Genomic DNA, 19,170 nt, shown 5'->3' with positions numbered 1-19,170 from the left:
GACAGGCGACTACTCCTCTCTGAAGGGGCAAGTGACCAGTTTGAACATTTTCTGTGTTTCAGGGACCATTTGTAATCCTGGACCACGGAAATCCATGTCTAAGCTGCTCTACGTGCGCCTGGCACTCTTTCTGCCAGAGATGGTCTGGGCGTCCCTGGGGGCCGCCTGGATAGAGGACGGTGTTCAGTGTGACAGGACGGTGGGGAATGGCATCATTGCGACTGTCGCCGTCAGGTGAGGTCTCCAGTCTTCTGCAATTTCTTGTCCAAAATGTACTCAAGATGCAGGTAAACAAATACCTTCTGAATAACTGAGGTGGCCCAGTGTCGTGCAGGCTTCCTAATATAGTTAGAAAGGGATCTTTTTTTTTTTTTTTTTTTTTTTTGCGGTACGTGGGCCTCTCACTGTTGCGGCCTCTCCCGTTGCGGAGCACAGGCTCCGGATGGGCAGGCTCAGCGGCCATGGCTCACGGGCCCAGCCACTCCGCGGCACGTGGGATCCTCCCAGACCGGGGCACGAACCCGCGTCCCCTGCATCGGCAGGCGGACTCTCAACCACTGTGCCACCAGGGAAGCCCAGAAAGGAATCTTTCTGAGTAAATCATAAAAATGCAGAGGCACTTGTTCATACACGAGGAATAGTTCATCTCCCGTTATGCATTTATTGATGTAGTTTCCTTTCTTACCCGTTCTCATTTTTCTGCATTCCCTCCCTTCCCTTACAAGAAGGAAGAGACCTGAAGACCAAAATAGGGCCAAAACTAAAAGTAGGACGTGAAGAAATATAGTCTCTGGAATTGCTGCAGGAAATAATCCGCTGGAATAAGGTTTATGCCCTTTCCAGACTAAAAATCTTACAGATGATCTAGTCACACCCCCTCATGCTGTACATAAGGGGATGGAGGCTCCCGCTGCCCTGCTGAGCCTCTCGGGAGAGGCCGTGGCGGCCCTTCCTGGGCCACCTTCCAGGAGCACACGTGCTCATGGACCCAGGGCGCCTTGCGCATGGTGGACAACCTAGAAATATTGAAACGTATGAATGAAAGACCTGTGAGGGTATCCCGTGGCACGGGAAGCCTCCTTTGGTTTTACTGAGGGGAACCCCGAGATCCTGGGGAGTAGGCCTGGGTCAAGGTCAGGGACTTCCATGCCCAGGCCGAGGCTCTGCCCACCAGACACTTCCCCTTTTCCTTTTGTGGCTTTTGGGGCTCTGATCTTTGTCGTGCCTGGGTTGGCCATGGGCTCGTAAGGAACTTTCTAGAAGAAACAAGTTGCCCGCCTCCGCCAGGTTCTGGGAGACCCCCATCTTCCTTAGTAACAAGAGCCACAAGTTGTACAGATGCAGAGAGTGACCCCCTGGGTCACTTCAGGACTGCAGCCCCCAAGCCTTTTCCTCTCTCTGTGTCGCAGCTGGATCATCATCGCCTCCACCGTGGTCACCATCGTCATCGTCTTTGACCCGCTGGGGGGGAAGATGGCTCCGTATCCCCCTGCGGGCCCCCATCACCTGGATAGTCGTGAGTCCAGCCAGTTACTTAATGGCCTCAAGACGGCAGCTACAAGCGTGTGGGAAACGAGAATCAAGTTCCTGTGCTGCTGCGTCGGCAAAGACGACCGTACTCGAGTTGCTTTTTCGAGTACGGCAGAGCTTTTCTCAACCTACTTTTCAGTAAGCCGACGGGGTCTGCTCTGGTCTCTTTCTTCTGTTTAAGTAAACACTTCTTTTGAGAAGATGAGTTCTCTGCATTTTGAACCCTGTTGTCTCCCTGTTGACATAAAACACCTCCTGAGAGTGAGTCCCCTGTGGGTGCGGCGGGTGGAGGTGTGCCCTGGGGTGAGCGCCCGAGAGCTCCAGGGAGCAGGGACCCAGGGCCCCGTGCTCACGGACCCCACGCCCTGGTCGGCGCATCCTTGTGTTGACGCCCATCTGTTACACAGTTAAGATTTTGAATTAGTTCTTAAGGAACTAAGTAGTGGAACCTGTACATTTTGAGAATCTTTTGCCAGTCGTTTCCTACGTTCTTTGTCCAGCTGGTTCTCAGCAGATGCCAGATCCCGGCAGTGTCGTGCCTCCGAGGTAGTATCGGGCCCTGGTTTCTTACAACTTTATGGCATGATGGAAATGACAGATGATTCTCTTTTTAAAGACAGTTGCAATGCAGAAGGGTGTCATGGTTCTAGAGCAGTTTCTTCAGTGATTTGGAAACATTTGTTTTTCTTTCACATCCAATTTCTCTTATAATGATCTCTGATAAACTCCTCTTATGTTCAGTACTGCAGCCAAGTGAGAGAGAGGAGTTCTCTTGACGTCGTGCCCGCCCGCCAGTCTTTATCTCACCTCTCTGTGGTGTCCAGGCCTGCCCTGTTCAAGGCTGGCTCCGTAACCAGCAGCATCCACATAGGGATGAGAGAAGTGTGTCCCCCTAAATAATTTCAAAGGAGCACTTCAACCCGGTCTTAAGATTGTTGAAAGAAGGAGGAAGAGAACCTGGCTATTCTTAGAGGACGTCTTAACCTGCATCGTGGGCAGAACTGATGGCTCAAGTGGCCGAGTAGCCAGTACCTGGTTTCTCGTGGACTCCCATCTGCTCCGTGTCCCTCGGGAAGGAGAGGGTCGGGTCAGGCTCTGGACACTTACTCGGTTACTTTCCTAGTTTGCGGGTCTTTCTGAGGCTCGTTCTGCCCAGTGAGTATAAGTCCAGTCTCATGCATCTCTGCCGTGGACTCTTTCAACAAAACCTTCTCAGCATCTTGAGCAGGAAGAGTGTAAACCTGGGCCAAAATCAGACGTTACTCCAAAGAGGGCACATTTACCCATTTACTCACCCACTTCACGGGCGATATGAAGTAGATTAAAAATAGCCGACTCCCTTGACGTGAAGCCTGAGAGCAGAGATCAGTACAATATTTATGTTCTCGAGCAGGTTTGTGTGAGGGCAGGATGGCGAGAGACACGAAGCCCACATGCAGGAGTCCTGAAAGGGAAATAGTTTTCAAAACACCTTTTCACACGTAGCCGTATGTGTATGTGCATGTGTGTGCATGTGAACTGCGTAAAACTGGGCCCTCGGGAGCTCGTGGGCCGTTCCCGCTGGGTTTATGATAAGCCCTGTGGTTTCCCACCCAGGACACGGACCTGGTGCCCAGCGACATTGCAGCAGGGCTCGCTCTCCTCCACCAGCAACAGGACAGCATCAGGAACAACCAGGAGCCTGACGAGGTGGTCAGCCATTCCCCAGGGCCCTCCCAGGTAAGCCCACGTCTCCGTTGAGCTGTACCGTTTTGACATTTACACCTACTTGTAAATTAAAAAAAAAAAAGCAACCGTTTCAGGAGCAGTTGATTGGAATCTGACTTGTGGCTTTTGCTAGTTGTGGTCTGTCACCTGTCCGGTGAGGCATCTCCTCACCACCTGGAGTTCACGCAGAGGGAGCCCACCTGGCCCGTTCACCACCCATTGTATTTTTTTTCTTTTTCCCCTGAGATTCTCTTTTAGGAAATTGGCTGTTGTCTGCATATCGAAAATTCCCTCTGGGGTGGGACCTGGTTCTCCCAGAGTGTGTTTGCTCTCTTCTCTGGGTCTGGGGAACAGAGCCAGTTCAGCTTTGCTTGATGATTGCTTTCCCGCCACAGACTTCTTCTGTGCTTTTGAAAGAGAAAATTGCATACGGGTTGTGTGTCTATCTCTGCACCTAGTTCCCAGAAGCCCATTTGTTGCAGGGGCGTCTGCATCTGCATCCAGCAGGAAGTCCTGGGCTTATTTCACCAGGAGTCAGAAAAGTCATTAGGGATTTTTGCTGCTAACTTCTGCATTCTCTGAAAATGAGGGGTTCATCTGTCTGTATTTAAGGACCAGTTTTCCCAGTGGAAGTCCTCCGAGAGGTCTATTCCCTGAAGAAAGAAAGGGAAGAATCGGGAATTTGAGTTCAGGTTTAAGATCATAGTGTGTTCTACTGTTTATCAAATAGATAGTCCACAAGGACCTACTTTGTAGCAAAGGGACTCAACGTCTTGTAATAACCTATATGGGAAGAGAATCTGAAAAGGTATATGTATAACTGAATATGTATGTATATGTACATATATGTATAACTGATACATATATGTATAACTGAATCACTTTGCTGTACACCTGAAACTAACACAACATGGTAAACCAACTATACTCCAATATAAAATGAAAATCAGGTTAAAAAAAAGAAAGATCATAGTGTGTTGATCCTCTCCTTGATGGGCTCCCCTAAACAAAAAGCTTTTCTTCTTCTCTTCCAGGAAGCTGATTTGGACGCAGAATTAGAAAACTGTCATCACTACATGCAGTTCGCCGCAGCTGCCTATGGGTGGCCCCTCTATATTTACAGAAACCCTTTTACAGGGCTGTGCAGGATTGGTGGTGACTGGTAGGTCGGCACCGTCTGAGGCCTCCATCCTCATTCCGCCCCGGATGTTGCTTGCTATGGTGTCCGTACTTTATTTTCTAAAAATAATCCCATTTCCTTGTTTAAAAAAACTTCCTATTTTGAAATATTTCCAAAACCACAAGAGCAGTGCTAAGAACGCCCACGTCCTTTATCTAAAATGACCAGTGGTGACTCAGTTTTGTCACATGTGCTGTATCACTCTCTCCATAAATACGTTTCTCCCCGCAGTACCACTGGAGATTCAGTTGCGGGCATCATGCCCCTTTCCCTCGAATTACTTCAGCTTGTATTTCTTAAGCACGAGGTCTTTCTTTGCCATAAATTACAGTACAGTTATAAAATTCAGGAAGTTTATCATTAATCATTAGCTATTCCAATTTTTCCAGTTGTTCCAGTAATACCCCTTGTAGCACATTTTCTTCCAGTCCAGGAGCGTGGATTGCATTTAGCTGTCATGTCTCCTGAGTCTCCTCCAGTTTGGAACAGTTCCTCAGTCTTTTTTTTTTTTTTTTAAGTCTTTCACAATATCGACCTTTTGAAAAGGACAGTCTGGGTACTTTGTAGGCTGCCCTCACTTTGCATTCGTCTGGTGACTTCTTCACAATTAGGTTCAAGTTACACATCTTTGGCAGGAATGCTTCCATGCGGAGCGCGCGTCCTTCTTAGTACATCGTATCAGGAGATACCTGATGCTGGCTTGTCCCATTCCTCTTGATTTTAGGGTCTCTCCCATCCTTGTTGGTTTAAGTTTTGAGTATGTAAAGCATTAATAAATAAGTCAGACTGTAGTAAGTCGTGTACACAGAAGTGTCATTTCAAGGCCACTATAGGTTCGCCAGACTGAGCTGTGCAGACTTGCAGCGGGTGCCCTCAGGTTTGCTAGGAAACGGGACGGCAGGGTGGGGTCTTCCTCGGTACGTGGCTCTGGTTGGCGCAGTAACGCCTCTGCCCCCGTTTTAGTTGCAGAAGCCGGACAACCGATTATGACTTGGTTGGAGGTGATCAGCTCAACTGTCACTTTGGCTCCATCCTGCAGACGACGGGGCTGCAGTACCGGGATTTCATTCACGTCAGCTTTCACGACAAGGTAGGGTGAGCAGTGCCTCCTAACTTCTTCTGGGTCTTGGAGTCCTTCGAGATTCTGGTGGGCGTTATAAACTATTCCCCCGGAAAAATGTGTGGAGACACATACACAGACACGTACCCCGAGTTTAGCGCACTATCTTCGAGGTTCACAAACGCTCTTGAAGCCCCCACAGGTTTAACATAAGATGGGGCAGAAAGTCTTCATCAGAGAGACTATGCTGTGTTTCACCTGAGCCCATTTTTAGTGGAGAACAATGAGTTGCACTTGGCGTTAATCCCACACAGGTCACCGGGGTTGATCAATCCTAGTCTCTGGGTCTGAGCTCCATCCTATGAGTGCAGTGCAGTGCAGTGCAGTGCAGTGGGTCTCACACTTGGGAGGGTCCCGGAATCGCAGGGCTGGCTAGTGAACCTGCGGAAGCCAGTCTGGCTTCAGGGACCCGTCCTGCATTGCTTCGTGGCTCCCCACACGGTCCTCACAGGCACCGGAAGCCCAGAACCTGCAGCCAAGCGCAGCGGCTCTCACGTCTGCTGTCTACTGGGATCTCCTGGAGAGCTTTTAAAACTCAGAAGCCCCGGCCAGACTCCACATGAATAAAGTCAGAATCTGTGGCGATGGGACCCCAGCTCAGGAGCCCCCCATGGTTCCAGCGCACAGACGATCCAGGCAACCACTGGTGTCCTGTTCTTGACCCCCCTGGCTCCCAAACTGCTGCATTTTAGACTCACCTGGGAGGTGTAAAAGTCACACCCCACCCCACTGAGATCAGAACGTCCAGGATCTTGTTTTCATGTCCGCAGTGAATCTGGTACCCAGCAAAGCGCAGGAGCCCGTGAGCCCTGTGCTGCCCTGTCACCGCGTGGTGATGACAGAAAGCGGATGGGGTTTAAAGGAGGTGATTTTCCACAGAAGGCTCGTGACTGCTCTGTGGGCTCTTTCAAGGAGCGCCCCACAAGGTCATCAGTAGAAGTCCCTCTCCTGCGGAAACCAGGGCAGTGAAGTCGGCAGTCTGTCCTCTCCTGCTGGCTCCACATGCACGACCGTTCACCACGCACAGGTGGCCGTCCCCGTGGTGTCACACCAGCTGGAGGACAGCACACCATGCTGTCCTCCTTAAAGATGAGGAAATGGGGTCGAAGAGAACTTCAGACATTTGCTTGGGGTCCCACGGCAGGAATGGGGTGGAGCAGAGTTCCTGAGGCAGGTCTGCCTAACCCAGACCCTCTCGCTGCTCCTCCAGGAGCCTCTGCAGATGCGAAGGCAGGAGCCCAGGGTTACTGCTGGACCCGCGGTCGGTGCTGATGCAAGTGGGTGCTTACGGCGCCCAGAGCCTGTCACCCGCTGCTTGCACTGACCCAGAGTGGAGGCTCTGGTCTTGCCCGCTGAGATGGCTCTATCCCCTGCCCCCGAGGGTAAAAGGGGCTTGGCTTTAGAGAGCCTTTCATCACTGAGAATCAGAAGTCACACTGTCTACTGAGAACGAGCAGAGGTGGGGATCAGTGCACCCCTCCGCGCTGTGCTCGGAAGTGCGTGTGTTACACGCTGTGGGCTGGCCCGGCCGTGTCCGCAGACACCTGTGCTAATGCTCATTCCTCTCTCCCAGGTGTACGAGCTCCCCTTCTTAGTGGCCCTGGACCACAGGAAGGAGTCGGTGGTGGTGGCTGTGAGGGGAACCATGTCTCTCCAGGTACGGAGCCTGGCGCGCTGGCCCAGGGGGCTGGGGGCGGGGAGTCAGCAGCTAAGACGCAGCTTTCCTGGAACTGAGGGGAAACCTTCGTAAGCGACAGCATCAGACACAGGGAAACACCGGGTGTGGAAAACAGGGAGGCGAGTCCAGGGCTGTCAAATGTTCCCTTTGAAAAAGCAGAGAAAGCCATTTCCTTTTAACCAAGAAATACTGGAAACTTAGACGCTGGCTGGGCTGGGCTCCCCTATTCCCGGGCGGGTGCCCACTGGATTCCCTGGGCCCCCAAACCGGGTGACCCTCCCCTTGAATTTTCTGCACCCAAAGCCAGAAATAACAGTAGGTTAAGTCATGCAGTCCAAAGTCAGCCCACTCTTAGGTACCCCCCACCCCACCTCCCCAGTTCCTGTTGGGGGCCTCAGCCGGCCCGACGTGCCTGCCCCTGGCTCCCCTGGCCGCTGCTCCCCTGGCCGCTGCTCCCCCGGTGCCGTGGGAACGAGCACTGCCCAGCCCCACCCAGCGGCCCCCTCCCGTCCTGCTTGGTCTCTGCCCCACGAAGACACCTGGCGACATTCTTCTCTCCTGTGTTGTGCTTTTTGGTCTCTTCTTGGCTGTTCCTCAGTCTCATTTCCTAGTTCTCTCTTTTCTCCTGACCCAGGAAATGAAACGAGACTCCACCCTCTTCTGCTTCCCCCCGCCCCCCGCCAACCTTGCCCCTGCCTCGCCAGGAGCTATCTGGGTCTGCCCGGGCCCCCGCTCCTGGGTCTCCTCTCCCGTCGGCACCGCCCACCCCAGTAACCATGCGGCGCCCCCTTGCCCACCAAGAAGCCGCAGAGCTGAAGTCGTCTCTGGCTCTCTCCTCGCTTCCTGCCCAGTCTGTCGTGTGTGGTCCTGCCCGGCCCCTCTCTGGCCCGTCTCCTCCAGTCCCAGCACCGCAGCCCTGGTTCTGGTCCCAGGCCTCTCTTTCCTGGGCCAGCGACAGGTCCTCTACCTCGGTCCCTGTCTGTCGTCTCGCGTTTTCCCAGTCTGTCCTTTGTACTGTCCAGAGGACTCTTTCTAGAACATAGTCAGACCTGCCACTGCTCGCAAACCTCAGGCAGTTCCCGCTGCGTTTTATACACGGTTCCTGGTTCTTGTTGAGGCTGTCGGCACTGTGGCGCACAGTTCCCAGCCCTGGCAGCGCCAGAGCCACCTTTGGGGCCCCTTCCCCCGCAGGTGGGCCTCCCCGGGTCCCAGGGACACACCAGCCTCCCAGGCTCTGCCCGCGGCCCCTCGATGCCTCCAGAGTCAAGTGCCCGTGAGCCCAGCCCACTGCCCTCTTCCCGTGCTCAGATGCCTCTGCCCTGGGTCCTGCTGCTCCCCTGGGTGAGGATGCCGGCCTCTGTTCTCTCCTCTGCTTCCTGAAAACCAGCTTTTCCATCAGGCTCTGGCTCAGGCCACCTCCTCCAGGAAGCCCCCCGTGCCCTGCAGCGCTCACCCCTCCTCTGCTCTGTGTGACGTGTCTCTTACCCTCCCTTAGGTTTCAACCAGCCGTTGACTGGGCCCATGGAGGACGGGAACCATGCTTTGCTCAACACCCTGGCCCAGGGCTCTGTGCTTCGTGGGTGCTTAGATGCTGTGTGCAGGGAGTGGGGGCAGAGGGTGCGTCTTAGACGTGTCCCCTCCCCAGTCTTCATGTCTGATTGCGCCGTGGGTTCCTCAGGAGCTTCCTGGCCACCTGGCATCTCTCCCGAGTTCAGGCACCTGGGGTCCAATTCTCAACAGCCTGACCCAGGGGACTGTCCCACGCAGCCACCCTCATCTAGCCCAGCCCAGCTGACGGCCTCTTCCCACGCACTGTTTCCAGGACATCCTTACGGACCTGTCAGCGGAGAGCGAGCCGGTCGACCTCGAGTGTGAGGTGCAGGACTGCTGGGCACACAAGGTAGGAGCCGAGGCCGTGTGGTCTGGAATGTTCTGCCAAGGGGAACCTCGAAGGTGCTGGAGTATTTTCAGTTCGGGGTCTCCCGCGTTAACGCTGCTCTGCGCCAGGTGCTGTCCAGCACAACTTCTCACCACAGCCCTGAGAGGTTACTTTTGTGTTTTGTTGTTTGTTTTTTTCGGCGGTATGCGGGCCTCTCACTGTTGTGGCCTCTCCCGTTGCGGAGCACAGGCTCCAGACGCGCAGGCTCAGCGGCCATGGCTCACGGGCCCAGCCGCGGCATGTGGGATCTTCCCAGACCGGGACACACACCCGTGTCCCCTGCATCGGCAGGTGGACTCTCAACCACTGCACCACCAGGGAAGACCTCTTTTTTTTTTTTTTGAACGTAGCTGTTCTAGTGGCTGTGAAGTGGGTATCTCACTGTGGTTTTGATTCGCATTTTCCTGATGACTAACGAGGTTGTAGAGCTGAGCGTTTTAACATTTGAGGGAAAGTCTGGGATGATTCCTTCCCTAAAGGTTACAGCGGCTGCTTCTGGGGAGAAGGATGTCGGGGGCGGAGGGCAGTGGCCTTCCACTATTTTTATACACTTCTTGTGGTTTTTAACCAAAACATGCATTACTTCTGTAGTAATAGTTTTTTAAATAGAATGCTTAATTTTTTTTTTAATTCTGTTTATTTATTCTTGGTGCCTGGACACGGACATGAACCCTGGGCCCTCAGATTAAAAGTCTGATGCTCTCCCAGCTGAGCTACCTAGGCTGGAATGCTTACTTTTTATAAAAGCACGTGTTATTGCCAGACTGCGGTGCTGCTAATTGAACCCCAGTGTCCTGTCTGGACAACTTTTCTTCCTTCCAGGTTTTTTTGTTATCGTTGTTTTGGGGGGTTTTGTTTTCTTCTGTGCCTGGACACTTCAGGGAAAAGCCAGCGTGGAGGCATTTGGCTTTTGTTCTGCCGCCACTTAGGAGCTTGACAGTCCTAGGAATGTGAACTTTTTTCCTTTATCCCTTAGCTGTCTTTTCACACCTCAACTCACCGACAAGTCCAGTTTAACTATTACTGGGTGTGCATAAAGAAAAACAAATAAGAAACTTAAAACTTCTTATAGAGACGCATCAACTAGCCAAGCACGGAATACCCTCAGAGCCCTGTGGGCTCAGCTGTGGCTCTGGTCTTAGAAGAATTTGGGCCGCAGACCAAGGCTTTGTGCCTCCAAGCTGCGACCCGCAGGCCTGGCCGGCTCTCAGCGGAGGCCTCCTCCAGCACCATTTCGTTCAGTGACACAGCTCTTGCCCTCCCCCCCGGGAAGACTGCTGCTCAGGGCCTAAGGGCACGGACTGTTCTCTGCTCTTGGCCTCGGTACCGAGTTTTGGCTCTGATGCTGTCCACGATGGTTGGAGTTCAAAGCTGTGCAGCTGAAAATGGTCTTGGCGTTTCACCTGTAACACTTGTGCCAGGGAGACTCATAGCCGGCCGAGTTGTGGTCCAGATGCCGAGTGGCTCTGGCTGCCCAGAACCAGACACGCGGTAGGTGCCTAATAAATGTTGGCGGAAGTCGACAGCATCGTGTGGTAGGAGGGGGAGGAAAGGGAGATCTGGTGGTTTGTTCAGAAGTGCCGTCAGACTGTGCACAGCGTGTTAACCCTTCAGACCTCCTGGTTTCTCACATACGAGGCCAGGTTCTGCGTTCTGCTCACAGGCTTATAGAGCTACTGAATCAGGAATTTGCAGCAGCTTCAGAGAGGAGCAAAACAGCCTCCCATCTTATGTGGAATTTCTCCCACTTCATCCTGTTGGAGGTTAGGCTGCCGGGGCCGGTGGCCAGGCCCATCCTGTGTTGTCATGCAGGAAGCACTCCGAAAATGCTTTTGGTTGACAGGGTTTTCTCTCCTCGATGGGAACTACTTAATTTTCAAAAAGTCTGTTTCGTGAGATAGCTGTATTTGTTAGGAAGTTTTACATTCTATTTTTGGAAATGAAACCAAAGCCTGACCTTCCTAGAACTCATTTCCGATGGTTTTAGTTCTGCTTTTGCAGGAACAGTGGCTGCTTAGTCACTGTCACTGATTCAGAACTCTACATTTTAACATACTTGTAAAAGCCCAGCCATTTATAATCTAAATGTGACGGACCATGGGGACTTGGCTAAAGTAAATTGTGGGACGTCCACGCAGCACAATGCTTTGCAGCTGAAGAAGCCTTAGAAATGTCCATTGACGTGGAAAGATGTTCCTGACGTCACCTATTCGCTCATGGAAATATATTTTGAGCCCCTGCTTCTTGCCAAGCTCTGTGCCAGGTGCCAGGAACACAGCAGTGAGCGGTAGATGTGCCCGCTGATCCCAGGATGCCTTTCCTGTCTGGGGGGACAGAGTCACCGATAGGAGACCCTGTGTAGGCCTGCCCTGACAGTCACCAGCCACCTCTGTGTCTGCACTTTCAGGGGATTTCTCAAGCTGCCAGATACGTTTACCGACGACTCATCAACGACGGGATTTTGAGCCAGGCGTTCAGCATTGCACCTGTGAGATTTTAATTCTTCTTTTCTTTCGTTTTCTCTGCCATTAGCTATTTGTTTTCTTAACCTTTACTCATTCTGCATTTGCCCCCTAGGAATACCGGCTGGTCATCGTGGGGCACAGCCTGGGGGCAGGCGCCGCAGCCCTGTTGACCATCATGCTCAGAAGCCCATACCCACGAGTCAGGTGTTACGCCTTTTCCCCGCCCAGGGGGCTGCTGAGGTACTTCTTTGTTTCCTTTCCTGTAAGGAGGTGCTACTCACAAGTCATATGGTCAGAACTGGTCTCTTATCTGCAAGTTAGTTAACAATTTCTCATCCTCAGGAGAAGTTTGTTTCAAAGCCCTGTTTGGTTGAAAAAAGACTGGATAGCTTTTCATAGGTCTCTCTAACCATAGCTTTGATTTGACTTTTTTTAAACTGAGGTATAATTATATTAGTTTCAGATGTACAATGTAACGATTCGATATTTGTATATGCTGTGAAATGATCGCAATAAGTCTAGTTAACAGATAGTTACAGAATCATTTTTCCTTGTGAGAACTTTTAAGATTTACTTTCCTAGCAGCTTTCACATACGCAGCAAAGCATGGTTAACTGCAGTCGCCATGCTGTACGTTACATCCCAATAACTTATTGATTTTATAACTGGAAGCTTGTACCTTTGGACTCCTTTCTCCCATTTCACTGCCTCCCCTCCCACCCCCCGCCTCTGGCAGCCCCGTCTGTTCTCTGTATCTGTGAGCTTGGTTTGTTTTTTCAGTTTTCACATATAAGAGAGATCACATGGTATTTGCCTTTCTGTCTCTTATTTCACTTAGCGTAATGCTCTTAAGGTCCATCCAGGTTGTTGTCCATCCACAAATGGCAAGATTTCGTTACTTTTTTTTTTTTTTTTTTTTTTGCCGTGTGCGGGCCTCTCACTGTTGTGGCCTCTCCCGTTGCAGAGCACAGGCTCCGGACGCGCAGGCTCAGTGGCCATGGCTCACGGGCCTAGCCGCTCCGCGGCATGTGGGATCCTCCCAGACCGGGGCACGAACCCGTGTCCCCTGCATCGGCAGGCGGACTCTCAACCACTGCGCCACCCGGGAAGCCCCGTTACTTTTTATGGCTGAATAATATTCCATCACACACACACACACACACACACACACACACACACACACACACACACACACACACACACACACACACACACACACACACACACGTCTTTGTCCATTCATCCGTTAGCGGACACTTAGGTTTTTTCCATGTCTTGGCTATTGTAAATAATGCTGCAGTGAACATGGGGGTGCAGGTATCTTTCAAGTCAGCGTCTTCCTCTTCTTTGGATAAATACCTACAAGTGGAATTGCTGGATCATCATATGGTAGTTCTATTTTTAGTTTTTTGAGGAACCTCCATACTGTTTTTTTTTTTCATACTGTTCTTTTGTAGTGGCTGCACCAGTTTACATCCCCACCAGCAATGCACAAGCATTCCCTTTCCTCCACATCTGGCCAGTGCTTGTTATTTCGTTTATCTTTTTAGGATAATAGCCATTCTGACAGGTGCGAGGTACCATCTCAAGCTTTGCATTTTCATTTGATTTGCATTTCCCTGATGATTAGTAATGTTGAGCATCTTTTCACGTTACCTGTTGGCCATCTGTGTGTCTTCTTTGGAAAAATGTCTACTTAGATCGTCTGCCCTTTTCTTTTGGACACGCAACATGTGGGATCCTAGTTCCCGGACCAGGGCTTGAACCCTGCAGGGGTCACGCCCCCTGCAGTGGAAGCTCGGCGTTTCAACCACTGGACCGCCAGGGAAGTCCCCGTCAGATTGTCTTATTGCTATTGAGTTATATGAATTCTTTATGTATTTTGGTTTTAACCTCTACCAGGTATATGATTTGCAAATACTTTCTTCCATTCAGTAAGTCGCCTTTTCGTTTTGTCAATGGTTTCCTTTGCTGTGCAAAAGCTTTTTAGTTGGATGTAGTCCCATTTGATTAGGCTTTTGTTGCCTTTGTTTTTGGTGTCAAATCCAAAAAATCATCACCAAGACCAATGTCAAGGAGCTTACTGCCTATGTCTTCTTCTAGGTGTATTCTGATTTCAGGTCTTACATTTAAATGTCTTTAACCCATTTTGAATTAACTTTTGTGTATGGTGAGATAGTGGTCCAGTTTTCCCAACATCATTTATCGAAGAGACTGTCTTCTCCCCACTGTGTATTCTCAGCTCCCTTCTTAATTAATTCACCGTAAGTGCATGGGCTTATTTCTGGGCTCCCTGTTCTGTTCCATTGATCTGTGTGTCTGTATTTATACTAATCATCATACTGTTCTGATTACTTTAGCTTTGTATTATATTATGAAATCAAGGATCACGATATCTCCAGCTTTGTTTTTCTTTCTCAAGATTGCTTAGGGCTGTTTGGGGTCTCTTGTGCTTCCAAATGAATTTTAGTGTTGTTTGTTCTATTTCTTGAGAAATGCCATTGGAATTTTGATTAGGATTACATTGAATCTGTAGATTTCTTTGGGTAATATGGACATTTTAGTAGTAATTCTTTTAATTCATAAGCACAGAATACCTTTTCATTTATTTGTGTCTTCTTCAGTTTCTTTCATCAGTGGCTTCTAGTTTTCACTGTGTAGGTCTTTCACCTCCTTGGTTAAATTTATTCCTAGGTACTTTATTCTTTTTTTTTTTCAATATTTGTTTGCATTGGGTCTGAGTTGTGGCACACTGCATCTTCGTTGTGATGCTTGGGCTTCTCTCTAGTTGTGGTGCATGGGCTCTAGAGCACACGGGCTCAGTAGTTGCGGTGCGGGCTTAGTTGCCCTGCGGCATGTGGGATCTTAGTTCCCTGACCAGGGATCAACTCGCGTCCCCTGCATTGGAAAGCAGATTCTTAACCACAGGACCACCAGCGAAGTCCTATTCTTTTTGATGTAATTATAAATGGGATTGTTTTCTTAACTTCTCTTTCTGATAGTTTATTATTAGTATATAGAAACGCAACAGTTTCTGTATATTAATTTTGTATCCTGCAACTTCACTGAATTTGGTTACTAATTCATTTTTTGAGTTTGAAAATTATTTTCCTTTTCTGATTCAACATACTTAATCCTGTATAATCTTTGGCCTGATGATAGAAGAAATCTGTATGACCATTAAAAAAAATAAAAAATGAAAGGGGTAAAAATTAAATTTGTATCCATCGTAGAATTTTTGAAAAATATAAATAAGTGGAGAGATCAGGATCTACCCAGAAGTCATCACTGTAACTATTCATGTTTGCTTTCTTCCAGCTCTTTGTGTGTGGATATGTGTTTTTCTAATACTCTGTATACATTATATCCTTAACTGTTCTTTGAGAACATGTTTTTAAATTAACTTAGTTTTCTATCATCTGGTTACACCACTTTTATTTATTCCCATACTGATATTTACATTCTTTTCATTTTTTCATTATTATAAATCTATCAATATCTTTATACATAAATGTGTAGCTTTAAAATTTTTAAAAGCTCTTTTAATATTAAAACACATATTTATACATATAAGACACGAAAGTGACTTTTTAAAATAACTTTTTATTCAGTGAAACAAAGATAAAACATGTTTTTTAGAGTAATAAGCAAAAATCCATACAACTTGGATGCATTTTGCTGTGTGAAAGAAACGTGACACAAGAGACCTTACTGTGTGATTTCACTTATAACATTTAAAAAAAAATTTTTTTTAATAAGTTTATTTATTTATTTTTGGCTGTGTTGGGTCTTCATTGCTGTGTGCGGGCTTTCTCTAGTTGTGGTGGCTTCTCGTTGCAGAGTGTGGCCTCTAGGTGCACGGGCTTCAGTTGTTGTGGCACGCGGGCTCAGTAGTTGTGGCTCATGGGCTTAGTTGCTCTGTGGCATGTGGGATCTTCCCGGAGCAGGGCTTGAACCTGTGTCCTCTGCACTGGCAGGTGGATTCTTAACCACTGCACCACCAGGGAAGTCCCTATATGACATTTTGGAAAAGACAAAACTATAACAACAAAAAGCAGATAGTGGTTGCCTGGGGTTGGGGATGGGGTATTGCAGAAGGACACAGGGAGCCGGGCGGGGGTGGGGGGTGATGGAAATGCTCCACGTCTTGATTGAGGTGGTTGCTAAACAATTATAGACATTTGTCAAGAGTCATCAAATTGTACACTTACAATGGGTGTGATTTTACTGTTGTAAATTACACCTCAATAAAGCTGATTTAAAAATAGTCACATACCTCTGCACCCACCCAAGTGGAGAAATAAACGTTGCCAGTGCCTTAGAAGAGTCCCTGTGTGTCCTCTCCTTTCCTGTTCACAGGGAATCACTGTCCTGATCTTTGTGAAAATTCTTCCCTTGCTTTTTTTTTTAACTAAAAAAAATTGTTTTTTAATTTTTGGCTGCACCATGTGGCCTTGCAGGATCTTAGCTCCCCAGCCAGGGATTGAGCCCATGCCCCCTGCAGTGAAGCGCAGAGTCCTAACCACTGGACCGCCAGGAAGTCCCTTCCCTTGCTTTAAAAAATCAGTTTTACCACCTGTAGACATGTCTCTGCATAGTCTGGATTTGCATGATTTTGAAATTCAGAGAAAGGGAATTATACTTTTTTTGTTTTTTTTTTTCCGCACATTGTTTGATGTCTGAAATGTTATTGTGTAAATTCTCGTTTCATCACATATCACAAATTATCTGTTCTGCTGGTGACGGACATCGGGCTGTCACAGACGTGCTGGGTCATGGAGTGTGCACATGCTCGCGCTTTGCGTGTTGTGGCTGCACCCATTCACACCTTACCGGCAGCGTGCATACCCCTCCACATTCTAACACATAGAGTCCAATTTGAACATTTTTGTCAATCTGATGGGCACGCAGTGATGTTTCACTGTTTAATTTGCATTTCCATGATGAAGTTGAGTCTCTTCATATTTTTATTGAATTTCCACTCTCATGAAGTTCCTTTTGCCCACGTTTCTATTGTATTGTCTTTTTTTTCTCACTGGTTTGTATATATATTCAGTATATCACTTCTTTGTTGGTTCTAAGTATGTGTTGTAAATATACTCAGTCCTTGATGTGTCTGGGTCAAGTCTTTATCAGTTCTTAATTTTAACATTGACTAATTTGTCATTATTTTTGGCTGTGTTGGGTCTTCATTGCTGCGTGCAGGCTATCTCTAGTTGCAGCGAGCGGGGGCTACTCTTCATTGCGGTGCGTGGGCTTCTCACTGCAGTGGCTTCTTGTTGTGGAGCACAGGCTTCAGTAGTTGTGGCACATGGGCTCAGTAGTTGTGGCTCACGGGCTCTAGAGCGCAGGCTCAGTAGTTGTGGCACACGGGCTTAGTTGTTCTGCGGCACGTGGGATCTTCCCAGACCAGGATCGAACCTGTGTCCCCTGCATTGGCCGGTGGATTCTTAACCACTGCACTACCAGGGAAGTCCCAGGTTTTCGTTTTAAGAAATCTTTCTGTCCCAAGGACATGGAGCTAGTCTCCTATCGTATCTTTTAAAAGCCTTTTAGTCTGACCTTTCACCTTTACCTAGGTCTTTAATCTATGTTTAATTCGGGGTTTTTTTTGTGTACAGCATGAGGTAGAGATTCCGTTTCATCTTCCCGCTCACATCTTGAGTGCTTTATCTCAGCACTGTTTACTAAAAGCCCATCCTTCCCCTACTGTGGGAGGCGTCTATGCTCACTTTTCCCCTGGCTTCGTCTGACTCTGCTGACGCCACACTGGGTTAAGTACCTTAGTTGCCTACCCAGTGCTGACATCTAGTAACGCAAACCCCCATGCCTTTTACTTTTTCAAGAGAATCTGGCCAGTGAGTTGCTCTACCTGGAATCTCTTATTTCTCTTCCCCTTTAGAGGGTGGAGAATAGAGTGGAGTTCTGTGAACACTGACCTCTTCCTAACTTGGTACAGTTACTTGCTTTCTCTTGGAAGCCTTCTGTGGGCAATATAATCACTTTATTTTTTTATTTCAGCAAATCCCTTTATGAATACTCTAAGACCTTCATCGTGTCACTTGTTCTGGGCAAGGACGTGATTCCCAGGTGAGTCTGCTGGCTGTCCTGTCTGGGCTTGGGCTGGCGGGAAAGGCAGTTCTAAGCCTCAGTCTGGTCTTTTGCTCAACAGGTTAAGTGTGACCAACTTGGAAGATCTGAAGAGGAGAATCTTGCGAGTGATTGCTCACTGCAACAAGCCCAAGGTAACGCGGGGGTGGGGGGCGCGGAAGAGGAGCTGCAGGGGTTAGGGCCTCCCCGCCAGGCTGTTTGTGGCCTCACGGTGCAGGGCGCTGATGCTGCTAGAAGCTCTTCTACCCCCGGCACAGACTGTTGGCTGCTGTTCTGCAGAGGCCGCCTGAGAAGCAAATGGCTAAACCATGCGCAGGGAAGCTGCAACTAGAACATACTATACTAGAACCATCCCTGTTTGGTTAAGTGATTTGTTTTTTTGGTCATACTTAGTCCTGTCATGACTAACAGCGTTCTGATGGTTTTGGTCCCAAAGCTTAGAAAATAAGGCTGCCAGATACAGAGTTTAGAAGGCGCTGGTATTGCTGGGCTGTGGGATATTATAGTTGTTACAAATATAAATGCATTTTTATTTACCAGTAGAGAAAAATATCCATGATGTTTTGAAGAGTTTTTTTAAAAACGGAAGGATTAAAAATGCTTCTTAGAATGTAATCCAAGGCAGGGGTAGGTGACGAGGTATATATAGCTTTCACCAAAAAAATACACCAAAATGTGGTTTTATTTAGATAACGGGACTAGAGATGATTTTTCACTTAACATCTTTGTTTTGTGACGTTTTTTGTTGCTAATTAGAAAAAATTTTTTAATTTAAAGATAAACTTCCTCCTTATCAGCTACACTCCCCCAAATTAAAAAAAAAAAAATTTGTATCTAATGTCTTTAAGGGTAAAGGGTAAAACTGGTTTACAGAATTGCCTAAAAAGAATTAAGGGTAATTTTTCCTCAAAATCTGCCTGAATTTGGTTTTTAAATATTGCTTCAAGTGTGATGGCGTCACTGCCCCAGAGAAACCTGAGTTTGGGCCCCTGACCTCCACACTCCTAAGGCCCATGTTGAAAAACAAAGCAGCCAGGCTTCTAAGTGCTGTGGGGTTGCCGCCACCAGCTCACGGGTCGCAGGAGGTCTCCGGGGACCGTGAAAGCCTCACGGAGTCACACGCATGCCGTCTTCTCGGTCTCGCCCTCAGTACAAGATCCTGCTGCGCGCGTGCTGGTACGAGCTGTTTGGAGGGCACCCCGAGGACCTGCCGACGGAGCTGGATGGGGGCGACCTGACGCAGCCTCTCCTCGGGGAGCGGAGCCTGCTGGCGCACGGGTCCCCGGCCTACAGCTTCTCCAGCGACTCCCCGCTCGAGTCCCCCACCAAGTACCCCCCTCTCTACCCTCCCGGCAGGATCATCCACCTGGAGGAAGTGGGCACTTCAGGGAGGTGAGTGCGGCGGGCCTGACGCGGTCAGTCACCCACCAGCGGTGAAGG

General features: G+C 48.9%; 1 protein-coding gene, 1 long non-coding RNA gene and 1 other non-coding gene across 5 annotated transcripts in view; 1 reads left to right on the top strand and 2 right to left on the bottom strand.

Annotated features, from left to right (window-relative positions):
- The window catches only part of DAGLB (diacylglycerol lipase beta), a 31,573-nt gene that overhangs the window by 8,505 nt on the left and 3,898 nt on the right, over window positions 1-19,170 (top strand). For 2 of the 3 annotated variants that reach the window (XR_009535092.1, XM_060122432.1), the window contains exons 3-14: window positions 63-234; window positions 1,410-1,668; window positions 3,127-3,249; window positions 4,272-4,399; window positions 5,381-5,507; window positions 7,111-7,194; window positions 9,038-9,115; window positions 11,562-11,642; window positions 11,732-11,859; window positions 17,641-17,709; window positions 17,792-17,864; window positions 18,881-19,122. Coding sequence is in view for 2 of the 3 variants with exons in the window: in XM_060122432.1 (XP_059978415.1) it covers window positions 63-234; window positions 1,410-1,668; window positions 3,127-3,249; window positions 4,272-4,399; window positions 5,381-5,507; window positions 7,111-7,194; window positions 9,038-9,115; window positions 11,562-11,642; window positions 11,732-11,859; window positions 17,641-17,709; window positions 17,792-17,864; window positions 18,881-19,122 (1,564 nt within the window). In the remaining variant the exon portion in view is untranslated. The remainder of the gene's footprint in view (window positions 1-62; window positions 235-1,409; window positions 1,669-3,126; window positions 3,250-4,271; window positions 4,400-5,380; window positions 5,508-7,110; window positions 7,195-9,037; window positions 9,116-11,561; window positions 11,643-11,731; window positions 11,860-17,640; window positions 17,710-17,791; window positions 17,865-18,880; window positions 19,123-19,170) is intronic. The other variant, XM_060122433.1, reaches the window with a different exon arrangement.
- Window positions 9,805-9,877, bottom strand: TRNAK-UUU (transfer RNA lysine (anticodon UUU)). The gene has a single exon. It is a non-coding gene; the product is annotated as a tRNA-Lys (tRNA).
- Window positions 15,203-19,170, bottom strand: part of LOC132504807 (uncharacterized) — a 6,893-nt gene continuing 2,925 nt past the window's right edge. The window contains exon 4 of the long non-coding RNA XR_009535097.1: window positions 15,203-15,631. This is a non-coding gene — a long non-coding RNA (uncharacterized LOC132504807). The remainder of the gene's footprint in view (window positions 15,632-19,170) is intronic.

This window comes from Lagenorhynchus albirostris, chromosome 15 (genome assembly GCF_949774975.1).
Source record: "Lagenorhynchus albirostris chromosome 15, mLagAlb1.1, whole genome shotgun sequence".
NCBI classification, from domain to species: domain Eukaryota; kingdom Metazoa; phylum Chordata; class Mammalia; order Artiodactyla; family Delphinidae; genus Lagenorhynchus; species Lagenorhynchus albirostris.
The sequence above is the reverse complement of the archived record's forward strand: the minus strand, read 5'-3'. Positions and strand labels throughout refer to the sequence as shown.